The following is a 21,544-nucleotide window of genomic DNA, read 5'->3' on the forward strand; positions in this document are numbered from 1 at the left end:
CTGCAAATCCCCCTCCAAGCTACCCACCATCCTGGCATGGAAACATAATGCTATTCCCTCCCTGTCGGCTGGGTGAAAATCCTAAAACTCCCTCCTTAAAAGCGCTGTGGCTGTGCCTCTACTTTATGGACTTTGTAGATCATAGAATCCTACAGGGCAGAAGGAGGCCATTCGGTCCATTGAGTCTGCACTGACCACAGACCCACCTGGGGTCCTATCCCAATTACCCCATGTATTTGTCCCCCTGACACTAAGGGGCAAGTTAGCCTAACCCGCATATCTTTGGACTGTGGGAGGAAATTGGAACATCCGGAGAAAACTCACACAGACGGGAAGAATATGCAAACTCCACACAGACACTGACCCAAGCCAGGAATCAAACACAGGTCCCTGGTGCAGTGAGGCAGCAGTGCGAACCACTGTGCTGCCATGCTGCCCTTCATGGTTGAAGGAGGTGGTTGAACTCTATCTTCTTGAGGGCAATTAAGGATGCCAGCCTTGCCAGTGAAATCAATCCCATATAAGACTGAAAAGTAATGCTTCATTGCTGGCAGTGCTATACACAGGCCCTGGACTTGAGCCTCTGTTTACAGTGTTGCTTTTATTAGTGAGGAAAGGTTGCAGGTCAGTGATGAGGAAACAAAGTCATTGGCAGATTTGCAGGCAAACTTTTATTTTTTTTCCTCCGTAACTGTGCTCCAAGAGCCCTGAGTAACCCACCTTTTTGATTTGATTTGATTTATTATAGTCACAGGTATTAACATACAGTGAAAAGTATTGTTTCTTGCATGCTATACAGACAAGCATACCATTCACAGAGAAGGAAATGAGACAGTGCAGAATGTAGTGTTGCAGTCAAAGCTAGGGTGTAGAGAAAGATCAGCTTAATGCAAGGTATGTCTATTTTGACAGCAGCAGGGAAGAAGGTGTTCTTGAGTTGGTTGCTAAGTGATCTCAGGCTTTTGTACCTTTTTCCTGATGGAAGAAGGTGGAAGAGAGAATGTCCATATGCTGGCTGCTTTGCCAAAGCAACAGGAAGAGTAGACAGAGTCAATGGATGGGAGGCTGGTGTGCATGATGGACTGGCTCTGAAGTTCCTCTCTGTTTGTCTGGAAGCAACACTCATTGATGACAATATTCCTGCCTCTTGTGCTGCAATGTATTGAGGGCATGGACATTTTGTTTCTAGTGACTAATAATACTGGAATGCCTCACTCTTTCCTCCTTCATTTTCCTCTCACGTGGATGGGATCTATGGTCTTTTTTAATGGTCTCTTTATATTGCTGAACCACATCCTGAAGAAGCAGATTTTGTTTGTGGGTGTTGGCCAATCAGTTATAAAATAAATAACCCTACAGTGCAGAACAAGACCATTTGGCCCATCAACCACAATCCCATCCAGGCCCTACTCCCATACATTTACCCACTAATCCCCCTAACCTATGCATCTCAGGACACTAAGGGGCAATTTAGCATGGCCAATCACCTTAGCCTGCACATCTTTGGATTGTGGGAGGAAACTGGAGCACTTGGAGGAATCCCACACAGACACGGGGAGAATGTGCAAACTCCACACAGACAGTGACCCTAGCCAGGGATCGAACCCAGGTCCCTGGAATTGTGAATCAGTAGTGCTAACCATTGTGCTACCGTGCTGCCCTTTTCTTGTGACAATTTGTTCTTGTAGAAAAAGCTGTGGACCTTTTTTTTTTGAACGCACAGCAGTGAGTGGATTGGGAGAGGCACAAAATATCCAAAGAAAATTCTCCTTTGAACTGCTGCCCTTTCCCCCCACCCAGCTCTCCGTAACCTGTAAAAAAGATTATTCTCACAAGTTTCATGAAAAGATATGCCAAGGACAAGATAAGGTCGTTCGAACCAACAACCTTATTGTTCTTAAAGATAAAAAGAGCAATTTCTTTCACCTATCATTCTGTGATGCAGGGCAATGCATTCCTATTCAAAGAGGAAAGGGTGAAGGAATGTTGGATAAGAATCTCAAAGCGTTCATCATGTCATTGCTGGACCCACACAGACAATAGTAGTGTGGCTGCTGTTTCTTTGTTCCTCCCACTGTGTTCTTTAGATTCCATTGTGTCTGGCTTCCGTTCAGTCAAATCTTGGGTCAAATAGAGTTCAGTATGATATTTTTAAGTCTGATGTCAAAGATCGGTTCAAAGGTTAGAGATGCACGCTCAGTTTAAACAGAAGCAAAATAGTTTGAACGCTGGAAATCTGAAATAAAAGCAGAGAATGCTGGAAATGTTCCACGAGGCAGGCAGCGTCTGTGCAGAGAGAAACAGTTAACGTTTCAGAGCTGTGACCTTTTGTCACTGTATGTTAGGCAGCACGGGGCACAGTGGTTCACACTGCTGCCTCACAGCACCAGGGACCTGAGTTTGATTCCCGGCTTGGGTCACTGTCTGTGCAGAGTCTGCACATCCTCCCCATATCAGTGTGGGTTTCCTCTGGGTGCTCCGGTTTCCTCGTACAGTCCAAGTGAAGTGCTGGTTAGGTGCATTGGCCATGCTCAGTTCTCCCTCAGTGTACCTGAAGAGGTGGCAGAGTGTGGCAACTAAGGAATTTTCACATTAACTTCATTGCAGTGTTAACGTAAGTCGACTTGTGCCAATAATTAAGGTTAGATGGATTATGTGCAGGTTTACGGAGATAGGTCGGTGGGGAGAGGGGTGGTTGGGTTTGGTTAGATGCTCCTTTAGAGAGTCAGTGCAAACTTGGTGAGTCAAATGGCCTGCTTCTGCACTGTAGGGGCTCTAAGCCCAGTCAGAACTGGGAAAAGTTATAAATGTGATAAATTTTGAGCAAGTGAATGAAGGGAGGAAGGGAAGAGTAACTGAAGGACAGGTCAGTAATGCTGATATAAAGAACTTGCCCGGGGGACGGGGGATCTTACCCGGGGGACGGGGGATCTTGCCCGGGGGACCCTGTCTAGGGGATGGCTGATCTTTTTTGGGGATGGATGATCTTGTCTGGAGGATCGGAGGTCCCAATGAAAATCATAAAATCATGGAATCCCTACAGTGCAGAAGGAAGCCATTCGGCCCATTGAGCCTGCACCAACAGCAGTCCCGAACAGACCCTATCTCTATAACTCCATATATTTGCTCTGCTATAGCATGGCCAATCCATCTAACTCGCAATCTTTGGACTGTGGGAGGAAACCAGAGCACCTGGAGGAAACCCACGCAAACTCCACACAGCCAGTGACCCGAGGCTGGAATTGAACCCGGGTCCCTGGCGCCGTGAGGCAGCAGTACTAACAACTGTGCCACCATGCTGCCCCTGGGGGATGAGACATCTTGTCTGCAGGGGGTGGGGAGATCTTGTCTGGGGGGAGGGGGGGGGCGGGAGATCTTGTCTGCGGGGGGAGGCAGGGAGATCTTGTCTGGAGGGGCGGGGAGATCTCGGTGGTGGTGGGGGGGGCGAGATGATCTTGTCTGGGGGAGGTGGCGAGGTGATCTTGTCTGGGGGAGGTGGCAAGGTGATCTTATCTGGGGGGTGGGGAGATCTTGTCTCTGGGGGGGTGGGGAGATCTTGTCTCTGGGGGGGTGGGGAGATCTTGACTCTGGGGGGGTGGGGAGATCTTGTCTCTGGGGGGTGGGGAGATCTTGTCTGGGGAGGCAGGGAGTCTGGGGGGGATGTGTGATCTCGTCTGAGTGATGGGAGGTTTTGTCTGGGGGGAGGAAAAGAGGGTCATTTAGAGAAAAATTCCTTCCAGTTCAAAGGCCACCTTGTATCTCTAATCTGAACAGGAAGCGTGGAAGGACAGGAAATGTTGCAAGGACCCAGATGTCTGTGGTTAAAAGTGGAAATAGCTAACTCCACTGCCCGGTCACAACACTATCAAATAAATTAGGCCCTGCTCCTCGGTGCTGGTCATCCTTTCTGTGCCTGAATTCAGGCAAGCAAAAATGAGGGAGGAGAGGCTTGTTATTGCTTCCCCTCTAAACTGCCCATAACCCCAGGTACCTTAACCACCTGCCTACACTGTACCAGCCAATTAAAATCAGCCATGTAAACTCCATTGAATGAAAATGGAGGCATTTTCTACACATTAGCCTCCCACACTCAGCCAGTAGTCTACCTTCAGCATGGAGTCTGATAAATAATATGGCGATTATCTGTTTATATCAGCGTCTGTACTTTTCACCTTTTCAGAAGGATGGAGCACTGACAAATGGGGAAGAAGTTGAACTGACCAACCTGGAATCTTGGTCACCGAAGCAGGATGAATGTGAAGATGAAGCTAAAGTGAGTAATACTAAGCAAATACCTGATTAAAATATCATCAAATGACCATCACAAATAGATTAGATTGCTTACAATGCCAGCCAGTGGCTACCTTCAGATGTTGATGGCCACTCCTAGAAGGTGAAAGGTCGTTCATTCGAATTTTCTGATTTTTATTTTGCTGACCTGTTCTGGGTCTGTAGCCAGTGGAGTGACTCAGTTGTTGTAATTTGAGGAGGCCCAATCCATTCACTTCTACAAAATGATTTAGGACTTTTGAAGCTTTAGCTGAATACAAGATCCTGTAGTTGCTGCATTGACCATGGCCTGTTCAATGAAAATCTGATGCCTGCATTTTAACCAAAAGTAGAAATATTTATTGTGACAAAATAAATTAGAATCATCAATAATATCTTTCAAGAGTTGGATTTTTAAAATTTAATATATTTTTATTGAAGATTTTTCATTTTAACAAGCAACCCAACAAACAGCACATATACAGAAAAAGACAGGAAAACGTCAAAACAATTGGTTCAAATTATTCACTGGACATTGTAAACAGCGCCTCCCACTACACAGATAATGAATGGATATTTCAGAGAGAAGGGGATACCCAGGATCACAGGAATAAAGCCATATAGAAAGCATTCTTCCTGGACGTATCATAGCTTGGTATGGCTTCTGCTCTAAGACCACAAGAAACTACAAAGGGTTGTGAACATAGCCCAGTCCATCACCAACCTCCCATCCATTGGTTCTGTTTACTCTTCCTGCCGACTCGGAAAAGCAGCCAGCAAAATCAAGGACCCCATGAAACCTGGATACTCTCTTCTACCTTTTTCTGTTGGGACAAAGATGCAAAGGTTTGAGGTCACATACCAACTGACTCAAGAACAGCTTCCTCCCTGCTGCCATCAGACTTTTGAATACACCTACCATACGTTAAGTTGATCTTTCATTACACCCTAGCTATGACTGTAACATTACATTCTGCATCCTCTCCTTTCCTACTCCCCTATGTGCTCTATGAATGGTATGTTTTGCCTGCAAAGCACACAAGAAACAATACTTTTCTCTGTATCCCAGCGAATGTGACAATAATAAATCCAATCAAATCAAACTATATGGCTCAGTGGTGCACACCATCACTCGTAGGATAACAGAGACTGAGCTTCAGAACTTATGGAGAACTTTGAAGGAGTGAGTGCACTGATGCAGAGCCTGAATTGGAATGTAGGGCATACTGCATTCCACTGGCTTCGCTGTGCCCCGGTGGAAGGAGACCTCAGCCCCACCCCAGCTACCTCCAACTGCTTCTTTTACCCGAGCAGTTTCCTGACTTTACTCGACTTTCCATCAGGGAAGTTTAACCAGGAATCTTCCAGGGATGGAGTACAGAGTTTTCACTCCAGGGTTGGGTACCTGTAGACAGCAGGATAAATGAAGGGATTAAAAATGAGTCACGTCAGAGCTCATGAAAACACAACTAATCTTGTGTTCACACCACGTGATCCCCTGCCCACGAGAGCTGGATTTTGAAATCAGCTCTGCTTTAACTCTTGGTAACACAGGCACAGTTGAGATGTGGGTAAACGCCTTGCTTCCAGATGCTACTGATGCCCCATTTTGGTCACTTGAAGGTAGCTGGGAGCATCGTCTGATCTATTTTTGTTAAATCAAAACACGGCAGATGTTCAGTGGCACAGCGGTCAGCACTGCTGCCTCTCAATGTCAGGGACCTGGCTTGGGTCACTGTGCAGAGTCTACACGTTCTCCCCGTGTCTGCTTCATTTTCCTCTGGATGCTCTGGTTTCCTCCCACATTCTGAAAGACGTGTGGTTAGATACATTGCCCAATGTCAATTCTCCCTCAGTGTACCCGAACAGGTGCCAGAGTGGGGCAAGTCGGGGATTTTCACAGTAACTTCATTGCAGTGTTAATGTAAGCCTAGTTGTGACATTAATAAATAAACTTTAAAACTAATGAAAAGCCATGGACCTGAAACACTATCTATGGGTGCGATTTATGGGCTCGCTTTGTCCAGAAACCGTAAAATCCCACCTGAGATCAATGGACATTTCCATTGTCCACCCCTCGCCTGCTCCAATTCCCATGGTGGGCGGGGTGGTAAAATTCTGGCCAATGTTTCTCTCCACACGTCCAACATTTTCTGTTTATTATCTCTGATTTATTTAGTTTTATTTTTCCTGCACTGTGAGGAAATGTGGCACATCTGTATTTAACACCTCCTCTGACTCCATGACTGAAGCCCAGAGCTTCATACTTGAGGAACATGGTCACTGGTGTACATTTTGTTAGATCTTGCTATATTATGTGCATACTCTGGCTTGCCACAGTACAATGCTACCAGACTCCATTGATTCTCAACCTGCCCAACATGTGGTGTTTTTTCTAGCCAATGCTGCAACCTGCCAATGGTGAACATGACGAAGGAGATGATTACACGTTACACATAATTAGTGGATCAGCCCAACCAGACGCAGTTGAATCATGTAAGTTAGAATTTATATAAAACAACAACATAAAATGGTGACACGACAGTTGTGGCCAGTTAGCATTTTCATAGCAAAATATTTAGCAACAGTCATGGGTGCTTTGTTTTCAGCCATACAAACATATTTTGGTTGTACTTTTTGATTTTAGATATAAGTATTCACTACTACACGGAAGAAGGAAATTAGGTGATTCTTCTGCCCCTTGAATGTGGTGTAAATAACTAAGGGTGCAGTTGATATGGTCTTAGTGATCAGCAAAAGGACAAATGGCGATATGAGGAAAAAATGTCCATCTAGTAAGTGATTAGAAGCTGGAGTGCACTGCCTGCCAGTGTGGTGGAGGCAGATACAGTTGTGGCTTTCCAAAGGCAAGTCGATAAGCACTTAGGGTGGTTAGCACTGCTGCTTCACAGCTCCGGGTTCGATTCCCAGCTCGGGTCACTGTCTGTATGGAGTTTGCACATTCTCCTCGTGGGTTTCCTCCGGATACTCTGGTTTCCTCCCACTGTCCAAAGATGTGCGGGTTAGGTTGATTGGTCATGCTACGAAAATGCCCCTTAGTGTCCAGGGATGCGTAGGTTAGAGGGATTAGTGGGTATAATATGTAGGGATATGGGGGTAGGGCCTGGGTGGGATTGTGTTCAGTGCAGACTTGATGGGCCGAAGGGCCTCTTTCTGCGCTGTAGGGTTCTATGATTCTTCTATGACACCTGAAGAGAAAAGATTTGCAGGAAGGGCGCTGGAGCGGCACTGGCCTAGTTGCTCTCACTGACAACCAGAACAGACATCATTAGCCCAAAGGACTATGATTCCATGATTCTCTGCTCCTGGATGATGACAACAGGTCTCTGGCAGGCCTGCCAATGTATCAAGCCCATTTGCATGTTAATCAGCATACCCATATGGTTTCAGGACAAGTGAGACCGTAGAATTGTTCTCCATATGTTTAGAAATGGGGACTGACTTTTGGTTTGAAATTCATTTCCACCATTTTTAACAATAATTTGTCTGAATTTGTCTGTGGTGAAATGGTTTAATTCAATTCTAATTTTAAAAAAAACTGGAAACTCACTGAATTGTTTCTTTTGTTTCCCCTACAGTAAATCACAGCTACGCATCTAAACCGAAAAAATCTCAATCACCGCTACATGACCTGGGACATTTGGTTATGCAACAAAGCTATATCTGTGCACTCATTGTCATGATGGTAAGCGCAGCATGGTCCTTTCTGCTATCCTGAGCGTAATATTGTCAAATTCCTCTTCCTGTCACACTGGCATGTGGTTTCTCATGTCTCCCCTCTTGGGCACTTTTAGATTATCCCTTTATCACCCCCACCCCCACCCCTCCCCATTCCCTCTCACCTGCACATATGGGTCACTACGAAGACATTAAGGGTGGCATGGTGGCACAGTGGTTAGCACTGCTGCCTCACAGCGACAGAGACCCGGGTTCAATTCCGGCCTTGGGTGATTGTGTGGAGTTTGCACATTCTTCCCATATCTATGTGGGTTTCCTCTGGGTGCTCTGGTTTCCTCCCACAATCCAAAGATGTGCAGGTTAAGTGGATTGATCATGCTAAATTCTCCCAAGATATGTTGATTAAGGTGATTAGGGGGTAAATGTGTGGGATAGAATGCTCTGTTGGAGAGTCAGTGCAGACATGATGGGCCAAATGGCCTCCTTCTGCATAGTAGGGATTGAATGGATTACGGAACCAAGCTTTAGCTGCTAACACACCCGTCTGGAATTCCCTGACAATATTGGCCTCCAGGGTCGAGGTAGTCTGAGTTCCCATGGCAGCAGTGTGAGCTGCAGTGAAAGCTGCCAGAGTCTCCAATATGGCGGATGTCATGTAGAAGGAACTTATTCACGAGGTCCGTATGTGACACTTGTATCTAAGCTGTCGCTGGTGAGAGTTCGTGATAACGCTGAGCCAACAGGAAAGCTGACTTTCTTTTTTTCAAATGATAGAGATATGTCCATACACTCAGCACCTGAAATGAAAGGTAAGGATACAGGTTAGTTTTCCGTGTAAAGGCAAAGCCTAAAGCCTGATTATAGCGTCTATTGTTTAAAGTGGGGTGTGTGAGGCAGATTTAATGAGGGAAAATGAGGAAAAGTTTGAAGAAACCCTGCACTGTGTCCCCTCCATCATTGTCAGTCACTATGGCGATGATGGTGCCTCTGCCATCAAGGTGGCGTGTAGGAAAGCTCACCTTCCTCCTGAGCTATCATGTTATCAGTTGTGAAGACCTTCTCCAGCAGCAAAGAGGGGAGTGTGTTAGTGACAGTCTTAAGATCATCGGAAATAGGAGCAGCAGTAGACCATTCAGCCCATAGAGCCTGCTTTCCCATTCTGTAAGGTCATGGTTGAACTTGGCTTGTGAGGTGTTCAGGGAATGGGCCTGTAATGGTGGAATGGTTTGACAGATGTGAGGTGTGGTGAAGGAAGGGTGTCATTTTGGGCAATTTTTTGATTTGATTTGATTTATTACTGTCACATGTAATAGTAAACAGTAAAAAAATTATTGCTTCTTGCACGCTCTACAGACAAAGCATACTGTACATAGAGAAGGAAACAAGAGAGTGCAGAATGTATTGTTACAATCTGTTACAATCATAGCTAGGGTGTAGAGAAAGTTCAACTTAATGTGAGGTAGGTCCATTCAAAAGTCTGATGGCAGCAGGGAAGAAGCTGTTCTTGAGTTGGTTGGCTCATGACCTCAGACTTTTGCATCTTTTTCCCGATGGAAGAAGGTGGAAGAGAGAACGTCCGGGTGCATGCGGTCCTTAATTATGCTGGCTGGAGAGTCGTGAAGCTGGATAGCGAAGTGAACTGAGAGTAAATCAGCTATGGTCTTACCTTGTCAACCCTGGTGAAATCATTGAACTTTGTTCAGCATTGCAGCCATGTACTGGGAGCTCAGATGGCATTGACCTCTTCTGTATTGTTTTCCCATTGACTGCAGAGGTGTTATCTGAAGGGCTTTTTACCCCAAGGGTGGGCAGAGGGTCACCCTCCTCCTATCCTCCGCCAGCACCAGAATCTTAGTGACGTCTCTGTAGTTGCTGCAGCCACTTCTTTGTACATTTCTGTCTCCTTTTCAGAGACATTGGTTGCCTGTAAGAGGCACCAACTGTGCCCAATATCTTAAAAGAGGCATGTAGGTAATGAATGAGGTGGGTGATCCTATCGACACAGTTTGAGCAGCCAGCATGAATGTTATCTGCTGCCTGTGAAAACACTAACACGTGTTTGCAGGGTCCCCCTAATGCCTATTGAATTTCTAAGATGATGAATCTTAGTTGTGTTTTTTAAGAGGAGGAAATGTGGGCTGAAGCAGAATCCTCACTGCTCCACTAGCTATAATTGCAATCTGATGCTGGGAGCAGTGTTAATAACTTTAAGGTGAGATTTCACTCTGATCTTTTGGGTGGGGGGGAAGCCCCACCTACAGAGCTGCCAGCCAATCAGATGGTCAGCAACTCTGTAGTGCCACATGTGGTTGGTGGTCACGGCTGGGATTACAGGTGGTCTCAGCACACTGAGGATCCCGGGTACATCCAGTGTCGGGGTGTGGGAGAGGGGATCTCAGTGAGCAGGGCGGAGGGTCACATTCAAGAGACAAGCTGGGGTTGGGGGGGGTGGTATCTATTCGGTGGGTCAGGGAGTCTTCAAAAGATGCTGACGCCCACTACCTCCCCTCCCCGCTCTGTCTTGCCCATCAACAGCCCATGCAGTTAGACCCACCAATACCAGTAGGGGCAGAATGAGGCCCTTTAGTGTCCATTAATCGGCCATTTGAGATCCTCAATAGGCCCAGGGCGGGTGGGTCGCCCACCCGCCCTTCCCTTCCCTTCAGAAAATTTCAGAGAGGTTGGCAGGAATTTTATCACCTCGCTCGCCTCAGAATTGGGGCAGGCAAGGCTCGCAGAACGGCATTCTCCGTTGGCCTCGGGCGGGGTCTTATGTGCCTCATGCAGGCGAGGCAGTAAAATTTTGGCAGTTGTGTTTTGATCAGGCGGACAATGGGCAGCCTACTGGACGTTATAAGCCCCCCCTGCTTCAAACTCACCCGGGGAGAGCATAAAATCCAGCCCAAGGTATAAATGAGGCAAATTAATTTTTGAGACTATTCTAAAAGTAGTTTTGAATTAGGATTCCTAATTTTATTGCGGTATTTGAGTTGTTCTTCTTTTAATTTTGAATATCTTCCCCTTGCAGGTTTGGAGTATTACATTCCACAGCTGGTTAACCTTTGTCCTCCTGATCTGGGCCTGCCTTATCTGGATCGTACGGAGCCGCCGGCACCTGGCCATGTTATGCTCTCCATTCATTCTGCTGTATGGGATCTTGCTGTGCAGCTTGCAGTATGTGTGGGGAATGGACCTGACGGAGGAACTGCCCACCAAGATTGGGTTTATGGCTCTGAAGCAGCTTGGTTTGGCTCGCATGGAGAATCACTGTCTCCGGCTGGGTGTCGCGGTCAGTTTCAAATGCAATCCATTTTATTTTAGTGAATGTAGTGATGATATGCATGCAGAAGGAACACTTACCAATCTATATCTGAATCCCCTTGAATCTCTCTTGGCATCAAGGTACCCATTGCTGCATCTTTATAGACAGCAACTGCAACTGCTCTAATCCTCCTGTTTTGCCCATTGTTCCATTCAGAACATCTGCAGGGACCTCATCTTCTTTTCACTGCCTAACACCAGCCCCTGGACTCTGTCAGCATACCAATCAACAACTCTTCATGTTTCCCTCTCAGTTCATTAATCAGTCATTCCAGTCGATGATATTGATACCCTGACTGAAATTTAGCTGATCAGTAACTCTCTATTAGCGATTCGGACAAATCTCACCGAGTTTCTCCCAGGCGTCTTCCTCCTTTAGCTGCATCACTGAGTGCCCACTCATCCTCGGTGATGTGTTTCCATTTCAGCTCCCCCTGTCCCCTCTGCACTGAAATCATTGCCCTCCTGTTCTCCTTAAACCTCTTCTCTATGAATGGTATGATCTGTCTGTACAGCATGCAAGAAACAATATGTTTCATTGCATACAAATAATGTGACAACAAGAAATCAAATCAAAGTAAATCTCTTCTCCCATTTAACTCTCCTCTCCTAATAAGATGTGTCACCCATCGTCTCAGTCACCCTCTATCTTAACAACTCCTACAGTTAAAATAGCCTCTGAGTCATGGCCTCTGGTGTTCCCTCAGGATCTATCTTTCCCCTTCTCGTCCTCATCCTCCTTCACAATGTGCTGTTTCTTGATGACATACTACTCAGAGTTGGGACCAGTTTCCAACAGTATGTCAACAATACCCAACTGGAACTTGCCACTCACTCCCTTTGTTCCATTGCTTCAGCCTTCTCAATCATTGAACAACACCCAGTATGTGATAAGCTGCAACTTCCTTTAGCTTAGACCAAGGCTGCTGTCATGTTTGGTCACCACCACAACCTCCATGACTTTGTCACTGATTCTAACCTCCTCATTATCCAGTGTCTTAGGCTGAACCAGCCCATTCACAACCTCAGCCTCCATTCGCCCATGGGCTGAGCTTTAGGCTCCATATCATCTCCAGTGAGTACCTACTGTTTCCTGCCTTTAAACCTTCTCTACTCATCTGCTAATGAAACCTTCAAGACCAGTTTTGCCTTCTCCAGACTTTGCCCTGCTTTCCTGGCCAGTATTTCAAACTCAACCCTTCGTAAAGTTCAACTCGTTCAAAACTCTGCTGCCTCTGTCCCACTTTGCATCAAATCATACTCGCCCACCCCCGCCATCCTTGCCCACCCCTGCCATCCTTTCCAGCCTTCAATGCCTCATATCTAAAATCTCATATCTCTGTTTAAATTTCTTTATGATCTCACCCTCCCTATCTCTACAACATCCTCCAAGCTGACAGCCCCTTTCTCCCAGAATTTCATTCTTGAGTCTGGGTGTTTGTATGTCCTCCAGCCCTTTCTGCCCACCCCACAGCCAGTGATGTGTTTTTATCCATCTGGTCCTCATTCTCTCTCCTCTCCCCTCCCTAAACCTTGTTGGTCCTTCCTGGGAAAACAGGCTGCATTTGCTGACTTGGGCTTTCTAGTGTGTTTTTGCGAGATGTAGACTATTTAAAACTTGAAAATTCTACTTGGCGATATCCTTAAACATTTCAATTTGAATTGTACAAAATGCAATATCTTCTTCAGGATAATCTGCGCAGCAAATGGGCAGAATTTGGACATAATCAGTGAACAAAACTCTAGTAATTTCTAAAACTGTGAGCTTTGATTAGCTTGTGCAAAAATAGTTCAATTTGTTCTAAGAATGGTCATCTCCTGTAAAACACTCCATCATTTTCCATCTTTTTTTTTACCACCAGTTGCTGTACACACTCACCTTTTGGCTTTTATTGCGCCAATTTGTAAAAGAGAAACGCATGAAACAGAAAGATGTCCCACTGAAAGAAGTGACTGTGGCCGAGGCAGGTAAGTGATGGACATTTCATCAACCAAAAGCTACTTATTTAGCTATGTGATCACAATTCTTATCAGAATCATTTTGAGCTATCTTCTCAGATGAGCAAAACTATTAATTCAAGTATTGCGATCAACTGTTAAGTGGGGAAGGGTGGAAAAAGAAATGTAAATTTACACATTTTTGGATTTGATTTGTTATTTTCACCTGTATTGGGATACAGTAAAAAATATTGTTTCTTGCATGCTATATAGTCAGAACATATCGTTCATAGAGTATGTAGCATAGAAGGAAAGGATAGAGTGCAGTGTTGCAGTTCAGGTAGGGTGTAGAGAAAGATCAGATTAATATATAGGGCAGCACGGTGGCCCAGTTGTTAGCACTGCTGCCTCATAACGCCAGGGACTTGGGTTCAATTCCGGCCTCGGGTGACTGTGTGGAATTGGCATGTTCTCCCCATATCTGCGTGGGATTCCTCCGGATGCTCCAGTTTCCTCCCACACTCCAGAGATGTGCAAGTTAGGTTGATTGTCCATGTTAAATGCCCCTTCGTCTAAGGGGGATGAGCAGGGTAATTACATGGGATTACATGGCTAGGGCCTGGGTGGGATTGTTGTCGGTGAAGGCTTGATGGGCCAAATGGCCTCTTTTTGAACTGTAGGGATTCTATGATATGATAGGTCCATTCAAAAACCTGCTGATAGCAGGGAAGAAGCTGTTTTTTAGTCTCATGGTATGTGTTTTTCCCAATGGAAGAAGGTGGAAGAGAGTATGTCTGGAGTGTGTGGTGTCCTTAATTATGCTGGCTGTTTCCCGAGGCAGTGGGAAGTGTATACCGAATCAATGGATGGGAGACTGGTTTGCATGATGGATTGGGCTACATTCACGATCCTTTGTGGTTTCCTGTGGTCTTGGGAAGAGCAGGAGCCATACCATCCTCAAAGGATGTTTTCTATGGTGTATCTGTAAAAAACTGGTGAGAGTCATAATGGACATGAAAATTTCCTTAGTCTTCTGAGAACGTAGAGGCTTTGGTGGGCTTTCTTAACTATAGTGTTAGCATGGAGGGACCAGGACAGGTCGTCGGTGATCTGGACACCTAGAAACCTGAAGCTTTCAACCAACCCCTCTTCATCACCGTAGATGTAGATGTGCATTTGTTCAGACTTTGATTGTCAGAAGTTTCAGATTTGGGTGCAGTAGTATGTTACAAATATTAGGAAGTTATGTGAATAATTCTTTGGTTTCCATTGGCAGTAGCTATGTGATTGTAACTGATTCATTTCTACGAATTTATTTCAACTATTCAGCTAGATTTCTTCCAGCCCTACAGCCGAATTGTGAAAATGACTATTTATGACCAAGCGAGGCTGTTTGGCACTTGTTTTCTCTGCTCTTTACAGCTGAAATTGGGAACTGCCTCCCCTTCCTGAGTTTGCTCAAGCTGCTCTGCGCAGCCACAAAAATGAGAACACTGTTCAACTGGCAAAAGGCAAAGGCTTCAGGGGAAAAAAAACCTGGCAGCGGAAGAGGTGTTGTAATTAGAAACAACCACAAATCTGGCTCCAGAGAAGCTACTGTCTACCGGATAAAATTTGGAACAAGTTTCTGAAGTTCTGAGGCGCGTTGCTGTGAGGCAGTCGTGATCGTTTGCAATCTGGCTGCTTCCAATTTGTGGGTTCAATGGGTTTCTTTGATAAAGTAATAAAATGTTAACATTGAGGGTGGCACAGTGGTTAGCACCGCTGCCTCACAGCGCCAGTGGAGTTTGCACATTCTGCCCATGTCTGCACGTTTGCAGATTCTCCCTGAGTTTCCTCTGGGTACTCCAATGTATTCCCACACTCCAAAGATGTGCGGGTTAGGTTGATTGGCCATGCTTAATTGCCCCTGAGGGTCAGGGAAACTAGCTGGGTAAATGTATGGGGTTACAGGGATAGAAGCTGGGTGAGATTGTTGTCAGTGCAGGCACAGTGGGCCAAATGGCCTCCTCCTGTATCAGCAGGATTCTACGATTCTAATATGCTTCAATCTGTTCTCAAAAGATCAAGGGTCCAATTCCCAGCCTTTACCTGACTGTGCTGGAGAGCTGTGCACTCTCACAATAACACAATTTTTGGCTCCTGATCCTGAGACAAAACAAACAGCCTGTTGATTTTTAAATGTTTACGTGTGTAGTTATCTTCTACCAATGAACAAATCATGAATATGGGTGAACAGATTTTTTCCCCGCTGGAGAGGCCAGCAGCATAGTTCAAGTGGCCCACTCACTCTTGCTCTGATTTCAGTGTTGACAGATCAGTTCATGCTCCGTGGCCCCGCACTCCTAGCCCCCTGATCGCTGGCAACTCCTCCTACCCTCCATGGCCTGATCACTAGCCCCTGAATATATCTGAGCCAGTCTCAACTTCTCTCCTGGTCTGCCTCAATAACCCTCCCCTCCCCACCGGCAGGCTAACCTCACTCCCCCAACCCCGATGCACAGCCCCGATCACTGGCCTCCCTCCCTCTACTCACGATCCCAAGTGCAGAGTGGCAGCGGGATCCCCCTGCCCTCTGGGCACTGCCTAGTGGGCAATGCCAAGGTGCCCCCTGGGCATTGGCATTTTGCCCCTTGGGCAGTGTTGGAGGGCCAGGTTGGTACTGCTAATGCCCAGAGGGTGCCCCCTGGTCCCCGATCCTCTGGGGGGCGGGGGGGCCTTGATGGGGCCTTCCTTCACTCCAGCATGGCTGGGCCATTGCTACCCATAAGTGGGGAGCAATACTAAATCCCGCTGGAGTGAAGCACATGAAATCGCCAAGCCAGTAATGGTCACTGTTCTTTCCAGCGCCTGGTCCTGCCTTCTCACTATCCCCTATGTGGGAAGTGATTCACAAAATTCCAGGAAGTACTTCCCTGTTTTAGAGAGTGGCAAATCAGTAGAAAATTCAGCCGTCAGGATTAACATTGACAATATTCCACCCCAGCCCGTAGGAACCTTTAAATTAGGTTTGTAAACCTTTGGAATGATCTACCTCAGCTGTAGTTGCACAGTTGTTGAGTATATTCAAGTCTGAGCTTAAAAGGTGTTTGGATACTTTGGGAATCGGGTGATATATACAAGAAGATCAGCCATTGTTTGATGGGGCCAGCCCAAGTGTTGATTGATCTAATCTTACAACTACATTTTGTCTTTTGAACTGCTTTCAGTTTCACAGAATCCCCACAGCACAGAAGAAGCCATTTGGCCCATCGAGCCTGCACCGACACCCAGGCCCTATCCCTGTAATCCCATGTATTTACCCTGCTAGCCCCCCCGACACTCAAGAGCAATTTAGCATGGTCAATGCCCCTAACCAGCATGTCGTTCGGACTGTGGGAGAAAACTAGAGCACCCAGAGGAAACCCACGCAGACATGGGGAGAATGTGCAGACTCCTCACAGACAGTGACCCAAGGCCAGAATTGAACCCAGGTCCTTGGCGCTGTGAGGCAGTAGTGCTAATCACTGTGCTGCCCTTTGAACCCTGACTTGCAGAATGTTTGATATTTAATCATTGAATTTTGCAATTTTCACATTTTATTGTTCACTTTTGTTAATGTTACAGGTCAAGAGAAGAATGAAGTATTGAAAGCATTTGGAGAGCTTGTGATGAGTTTCTATGCCAAATACTGGATCTACGTTTGTGGAGGGATGTTCTTCATTGTCAGTTTTACTGGAAGAATTGTTGTATATAAAATAGTTTATATGTTCCTGTTCCTCCTTTGCCTCTCATTCTACCAGGTGAGAAGCCAGCGGTCAAACACTGGTCAGTAGTAAAGGAAAAGATTTAATTCAGTAATAGTTACCATGTTTAGTAGAGAAGGGGAGACAGTGAAGGAAGTACATAGCTGTGCAATACTATTTGGGAGAGGAAATGGCCTATTGTTTTCCTTGCCAGACAATTAATCCAGAAACTCAGCTAATGTTCTGGGGGCCCAGGTCTGAATCCCGCCACAGCAGATGGTGGAATTTGAATTCAGTGAAAAAAATCTGGAATTAAGAATCTGCTGATGACCATGAAATCATTGTCGATTGTTGGAAAAACCCATCTTGTTCGTTAATGTCCTTTAAGGAAGGAAATCTGCCATCCTTCCTGGTCTAGCATACGTGTGACTCCAAAGGCACAGCAATGTGATCGACTCTCAGCTGCTCTCGGGCAGCAAGGGATGGGCAATAAATGCCACCCATGTCTGACAAATGAATTAAAAAAAACATGTATTGCCTGACGTGTCAAAATAGAAACAAAGATTGTGAAGCAACTGGATACGCTCAACTTTGACTGGAATTAGGATGTGTAAAGGGACATGGGGAGGCATGGTGGCACAGTGGTTAGCACTGCTCCCTCACAGCACCAGGAGCCCGGGTTCAGTTCAGGCCTCGGGTCACTGTCTGTATGGAGTTTGAGTATTCTCCCTGTGTGTGTGTGCGTTTCCTCTGGGTGCTCCGGCTCCTCCTACAGTACAAAGATGTGTGGGTTATGTTGATTGGCCATGCTAAAGTGCTCCTAGCATCGGGGGGGGCGACCAGGCTAAATATGAGGGGTTATGGGAATAGGGCGTGGATGGGATTGTGGTTGGTGCAGACTCGATGGGCAAATGACCTCCTTCTTCAGTGTAGGGATTCTATATAAATGGGATCTTTCTATGGTCTGGTCATTTGTAACAACACCCTGTTCCAAATACATTGTGTAAGGGGAGTGTTGAATTCCTTCTGCCTTTGCTAATGTCTTACTCTTGCCGTTCCTTTTATCAGGTCTGTTATTTTCTATGGCGCAAGCTGCTGAAAGTATTCTGGTGGTTGGTCGTTGCTTACACTATGCTGGTCCTCATTTCGGTTTACACGTTTCAATTTGATGAATTCCCACAGTACTGGAAGAACTTTACAGGATTAACAGATGAACAGTATGTGTACTTTTTACCTTCTGATAAATGTGTTTCTTTTCCGTGTCTTGGCTTCATTGTGCAGTAGTCAGATAATTGTCATAACAAGTGTCAAGTTATATTGAATTATTTGCAAACTTAGTTTTGTATCTGGTGTAGTAATTATGCATGAATGTTGATCCAGAAAGAACTCTTCCAGCGCAGACAATAAAAATGTAACAAAACTTACTCCAACTTATCAATCAAAGAAAAGGTTTAATAAAAAAATTTTATTTTGCCAAACTTGAGGCTTTATCCAGAGCCATTCCAAGTTCCCCACAATTCCCAACATTCTAATTTATATTGAGTCAGCTGATTATCACATCATTCTGTCATTGGTTAAGGGTTTACTGGGTCAGCTGACCCTTACAGCTTGTTACCAATGGTCACATTACAACAAATCCAGTGTTATCACCGGTTACATTTTAACAATGAATATTGAGGAAATTTGACTCATACAAAATCTTCTTCAAATCTGTGTGCTCTATTGAGCAAAATTCATAAATAAAGTTAAATGAAATGATTCTTCATAGGACATGGCCAGTGTAAGGGCGATGGTGGAGTGGTTTTACCACTGGACCAGTAATCCCATGGGGGTAATGCCCTGGGGACCTGGGTTTAAATCCCACAACGGCAGATGGTGGAATTTGAATTCAATGAAAATCTGGAATTAAAAGTATAATGGTGACCCATCTGGTTCACTAATGTCCCTTAGCAAAGGAAATCTTCCGTCCTTACCTAGTCTGGCTTACACATGACTCCACAGCTACAGTAATATGGTTGATTCTTCCCTCTGAAATGGCCGAGTAAACCACTTGGTAATTAGCGATGGGCAGTAAATGCTGACCCAGAAAGTGATGCCCACATCCTGTCAGTGAGTAAAACAAAACTAGTTTCCTTGGTGGGTAGGTTAGAGTTCTGGGCAAGATGATTGCAATGGAACTGAACGGCAGACTCAGTGAAGTATAATAAGATAAGCACTTCCAATGCGGTTGTGATGATTGATCAGTCAACCTAATTTTACTTTTTGTTGAAGATAGTGGGTGAGTCTTGTCAGCGCCTGAAAATCCTCAAGTCAATTCTCGAACAAGTTGATGATCTTTGAGGAGGACTGTAGTGATTGGGGCTTGGGTATGTGGGCTATGTTCCTGCCAGGGGAGTGGAAAGGTCAAAGGGTTCCCATACATAATAAATGCCAAGCTGACCAAATCAAAAATGATGTCCTCGTTATTAAGGTTTTTGTCAATCTCCTTCACAGTTCAGTGTTGTTCTTTTTGATAACGCAGGTTAGCTGACATGGGACTGGAGCAGTTCAGTGTCGGTGAGCTCTTCTCCAGTATTCTGATCCCTGCCTTTTTCCTGCTGGCCTGTATCCTACAACTACACTACTTCCACCGCTGCTTCATGCAGATCACTGACCTGGAGCACGTTCCGACAAAGGGAAAAGGACCATTACACCGGTAAGACTTTTCTGGCTTCTAATATGGATGGAAGTTTAATAGAATCATAGAATGGTTACAGCCAGGCCACTCTGCCCATTCTGTTTATACTGGCTGCAAGAACAACTAGACCCACATCACTGCTTTTCTCCTTTAGATTTGCAATTTCTTTCTCTTCACTTAATTATCAAATTCTCTTATGAAGAAGTTAATTGAATTTGCCTCCACCACACTCTGCAATCCAGATCTGAACCACCCCCTGCGTAAAAGTCTTTTCCCTCATGTTGCCGTTACTTTGTCTCCCAATCATCTTGAATCGGTGAGCTCTGGTTCTGGGTCTTTTCCCCAAGGGAACATTTTCTCCTGATCCACTTTGTCCAGAACTCTCATGGATGTGAGTCCCTCTACCAAATCTCCTCTTAATCTTCTTTCCAAGGAGAAGAGCCCCAGCTTCTCCAATCTATCCACATGACTGAAATGCTTTGTCCTTGGAACATTTGATGGTAACCATCCTGACTTGGAAATATATTGCCGTTCCTTCACAGTCGCTGGGTCAAAATCCTGGAACTCCCTCCCTAATGGCATTGTGTGTCAACCCACAGCATGTAGACTGCAGCAAATCAAGAAGGCAGCTCACTACCACCTTCGCAAGGGCAAGTAGAGATGGGCAATAAATGCTGGCCAGCCAGCAATGCCCATGTCCCACGAATGAATAAAAACACAAGCTATCCCAATAAAGTTTGTAACAAAAGAAATCAACAGACACTAAATTACTAGGGTTGGATTTTGCCCTGTTAGCTCCAGCTGAAAGGAAAGTCAAAGCCCAAGATTATTTTTCTCCCAGTGTACCCTGTTATAGATAGGCTAACCTTGATTGTGACCACAATGGAGAGAGTTCTCTGGCAATTGATTGCAGTTGGGGAATATGGAGAATCCCCAAACTTACTCAGACAGTGAGGTAGATTTTTAACTTGCAACCTGGGTTTAAACCTAGGTTTGAAGTTTTGCCGCCCACTGTAGAAACTGTTGATATTTTTTATTTCCACTGAACTCCGACTTCTTGTGCCCTATTATCGAGTTTCCAGTGGTTGTGGCTAACCTCAGTTTTAATGTGGAAAAACCTGAGGAAATTTTTCTAAACCAATACTGGCAGCCGGAGGAAACCCGAAGAAATAGTGCATGTTTACACTTGGAAAAGATATTTGTGGTCATGGAAAAGCGGGAATGTGAGGAACCTTTTGGGCCTCCTATACCCCAGCTCTTGCCCCCACCTCCGCCCCCACACCCCCTCCCAGTATCACCCCACCCCACTGCCAGACTCAGAGAATAGTTTCCTCTAATCTTCACAGCCTCCAAGCCTTTGGGAGGGGCGATCTGGAGCCCATAATGAGCATGAAATTGCTTTGCATTAATTTGAATGTGTTTAGCTATTATTAACCTTCCCCCTCACCCGACATTGACCCTGCTGCAGTATATTGATACTGCACCGACATATTTACAATAGGTTCACACAGACATGAACCTGTCGTGGGCTTCTCCCCAGGGGCACAAAGGTAAATATAGCCCCCAAGGGAGAAGGAATAGTGGCCTCGCAATGCCCCCTAGCACTGCTCCTTGTCTCAGGTTGGCACTGCCAGGTTGACATGGTGCCAGTCTGGCAGTGCCAACCTGTGCCAAGGGGCAGGCTTCAGTGGAAGTCTTATGGGGAGTAGGGGGATTCATTTGGTAGTGGCCAGATACAGACAGAGGATCTGGGGAAGCTGGTGATGGCTGCTCTGGGGGATATGGAGAGTTGGGCTGGCTCAGACTGTGGGGGTGGGGACAGTGATTGGAAGTGGGAAGGGAGAGAAAGGACCAAAGATTGGAGGCAGAAGGAGGGAGGCAGTAGAAGGGGCTGATTACCAGGAGAAAGGGAGGA

At 45.6% G+C, this 21,544-nt stretch overlaps 1 protein-coding gene across 2 annotated transcripts in view; it reads left to right on the forward strand.

Moving 5' to 3' along the window:
- The window catches only part of piezo1 (piezo type mechanosensitive ion channel component 1 (Er blood group)), a 298,079-nt gene that overhangs the window by 177,609 nt on the left and 98,926 nt on the right, over nt 1–21,544 (forward strand). For both annotated transcript variants that reach the window (XM_080186829.1, XM_080186830.1), the window contains exons 9-16: nt 4,181–4,273; nt 6,669–6,765; nt 7,869–7,975; nt 10,997–11,257; nt 13,152–13,257; nt 16,834–17,009; nt 18,021–18,169; nt 19,474–19,647. In XM_080186829.1, the coding sequence (XP_080042955.1) occupies nt 4,181–4,273; nt 6,669–6,765; nt 7,869–7,975; nt 10,997–11,257; nt 13,152–13,257; nt 16,834–17,009; nt 18,021–18,169; nt 19,474–19,647 (1,163 nt within the window). The remainder of the gene's footprint in view (nt 1–4,180; nt 4,274–6,668; nt 6,766–7,868; nt 7,976–10,996; nt 11,258–13,151; nt 13,258–16,833; nt 17,010–18,020; nt 18,170–19,473; nt 19,648–21,544) is intronic.

This window comes from Carcharhinus amblyrhynchos, chromosome 4, assembly GCF_965287045.1.
Source record: "Carcharhinus amblyrhynchos chromosome 4, sCarAmb.v2.hapA, whole genome shotgun sequence".
Lineage (NCBI taxonomy): Eukaryota > Metazoa > Chordata > Chondrichthyes > Carcharhiniformes > Carcharhinidae > Carcharhinus > Carcharhinus amblyrhynchos.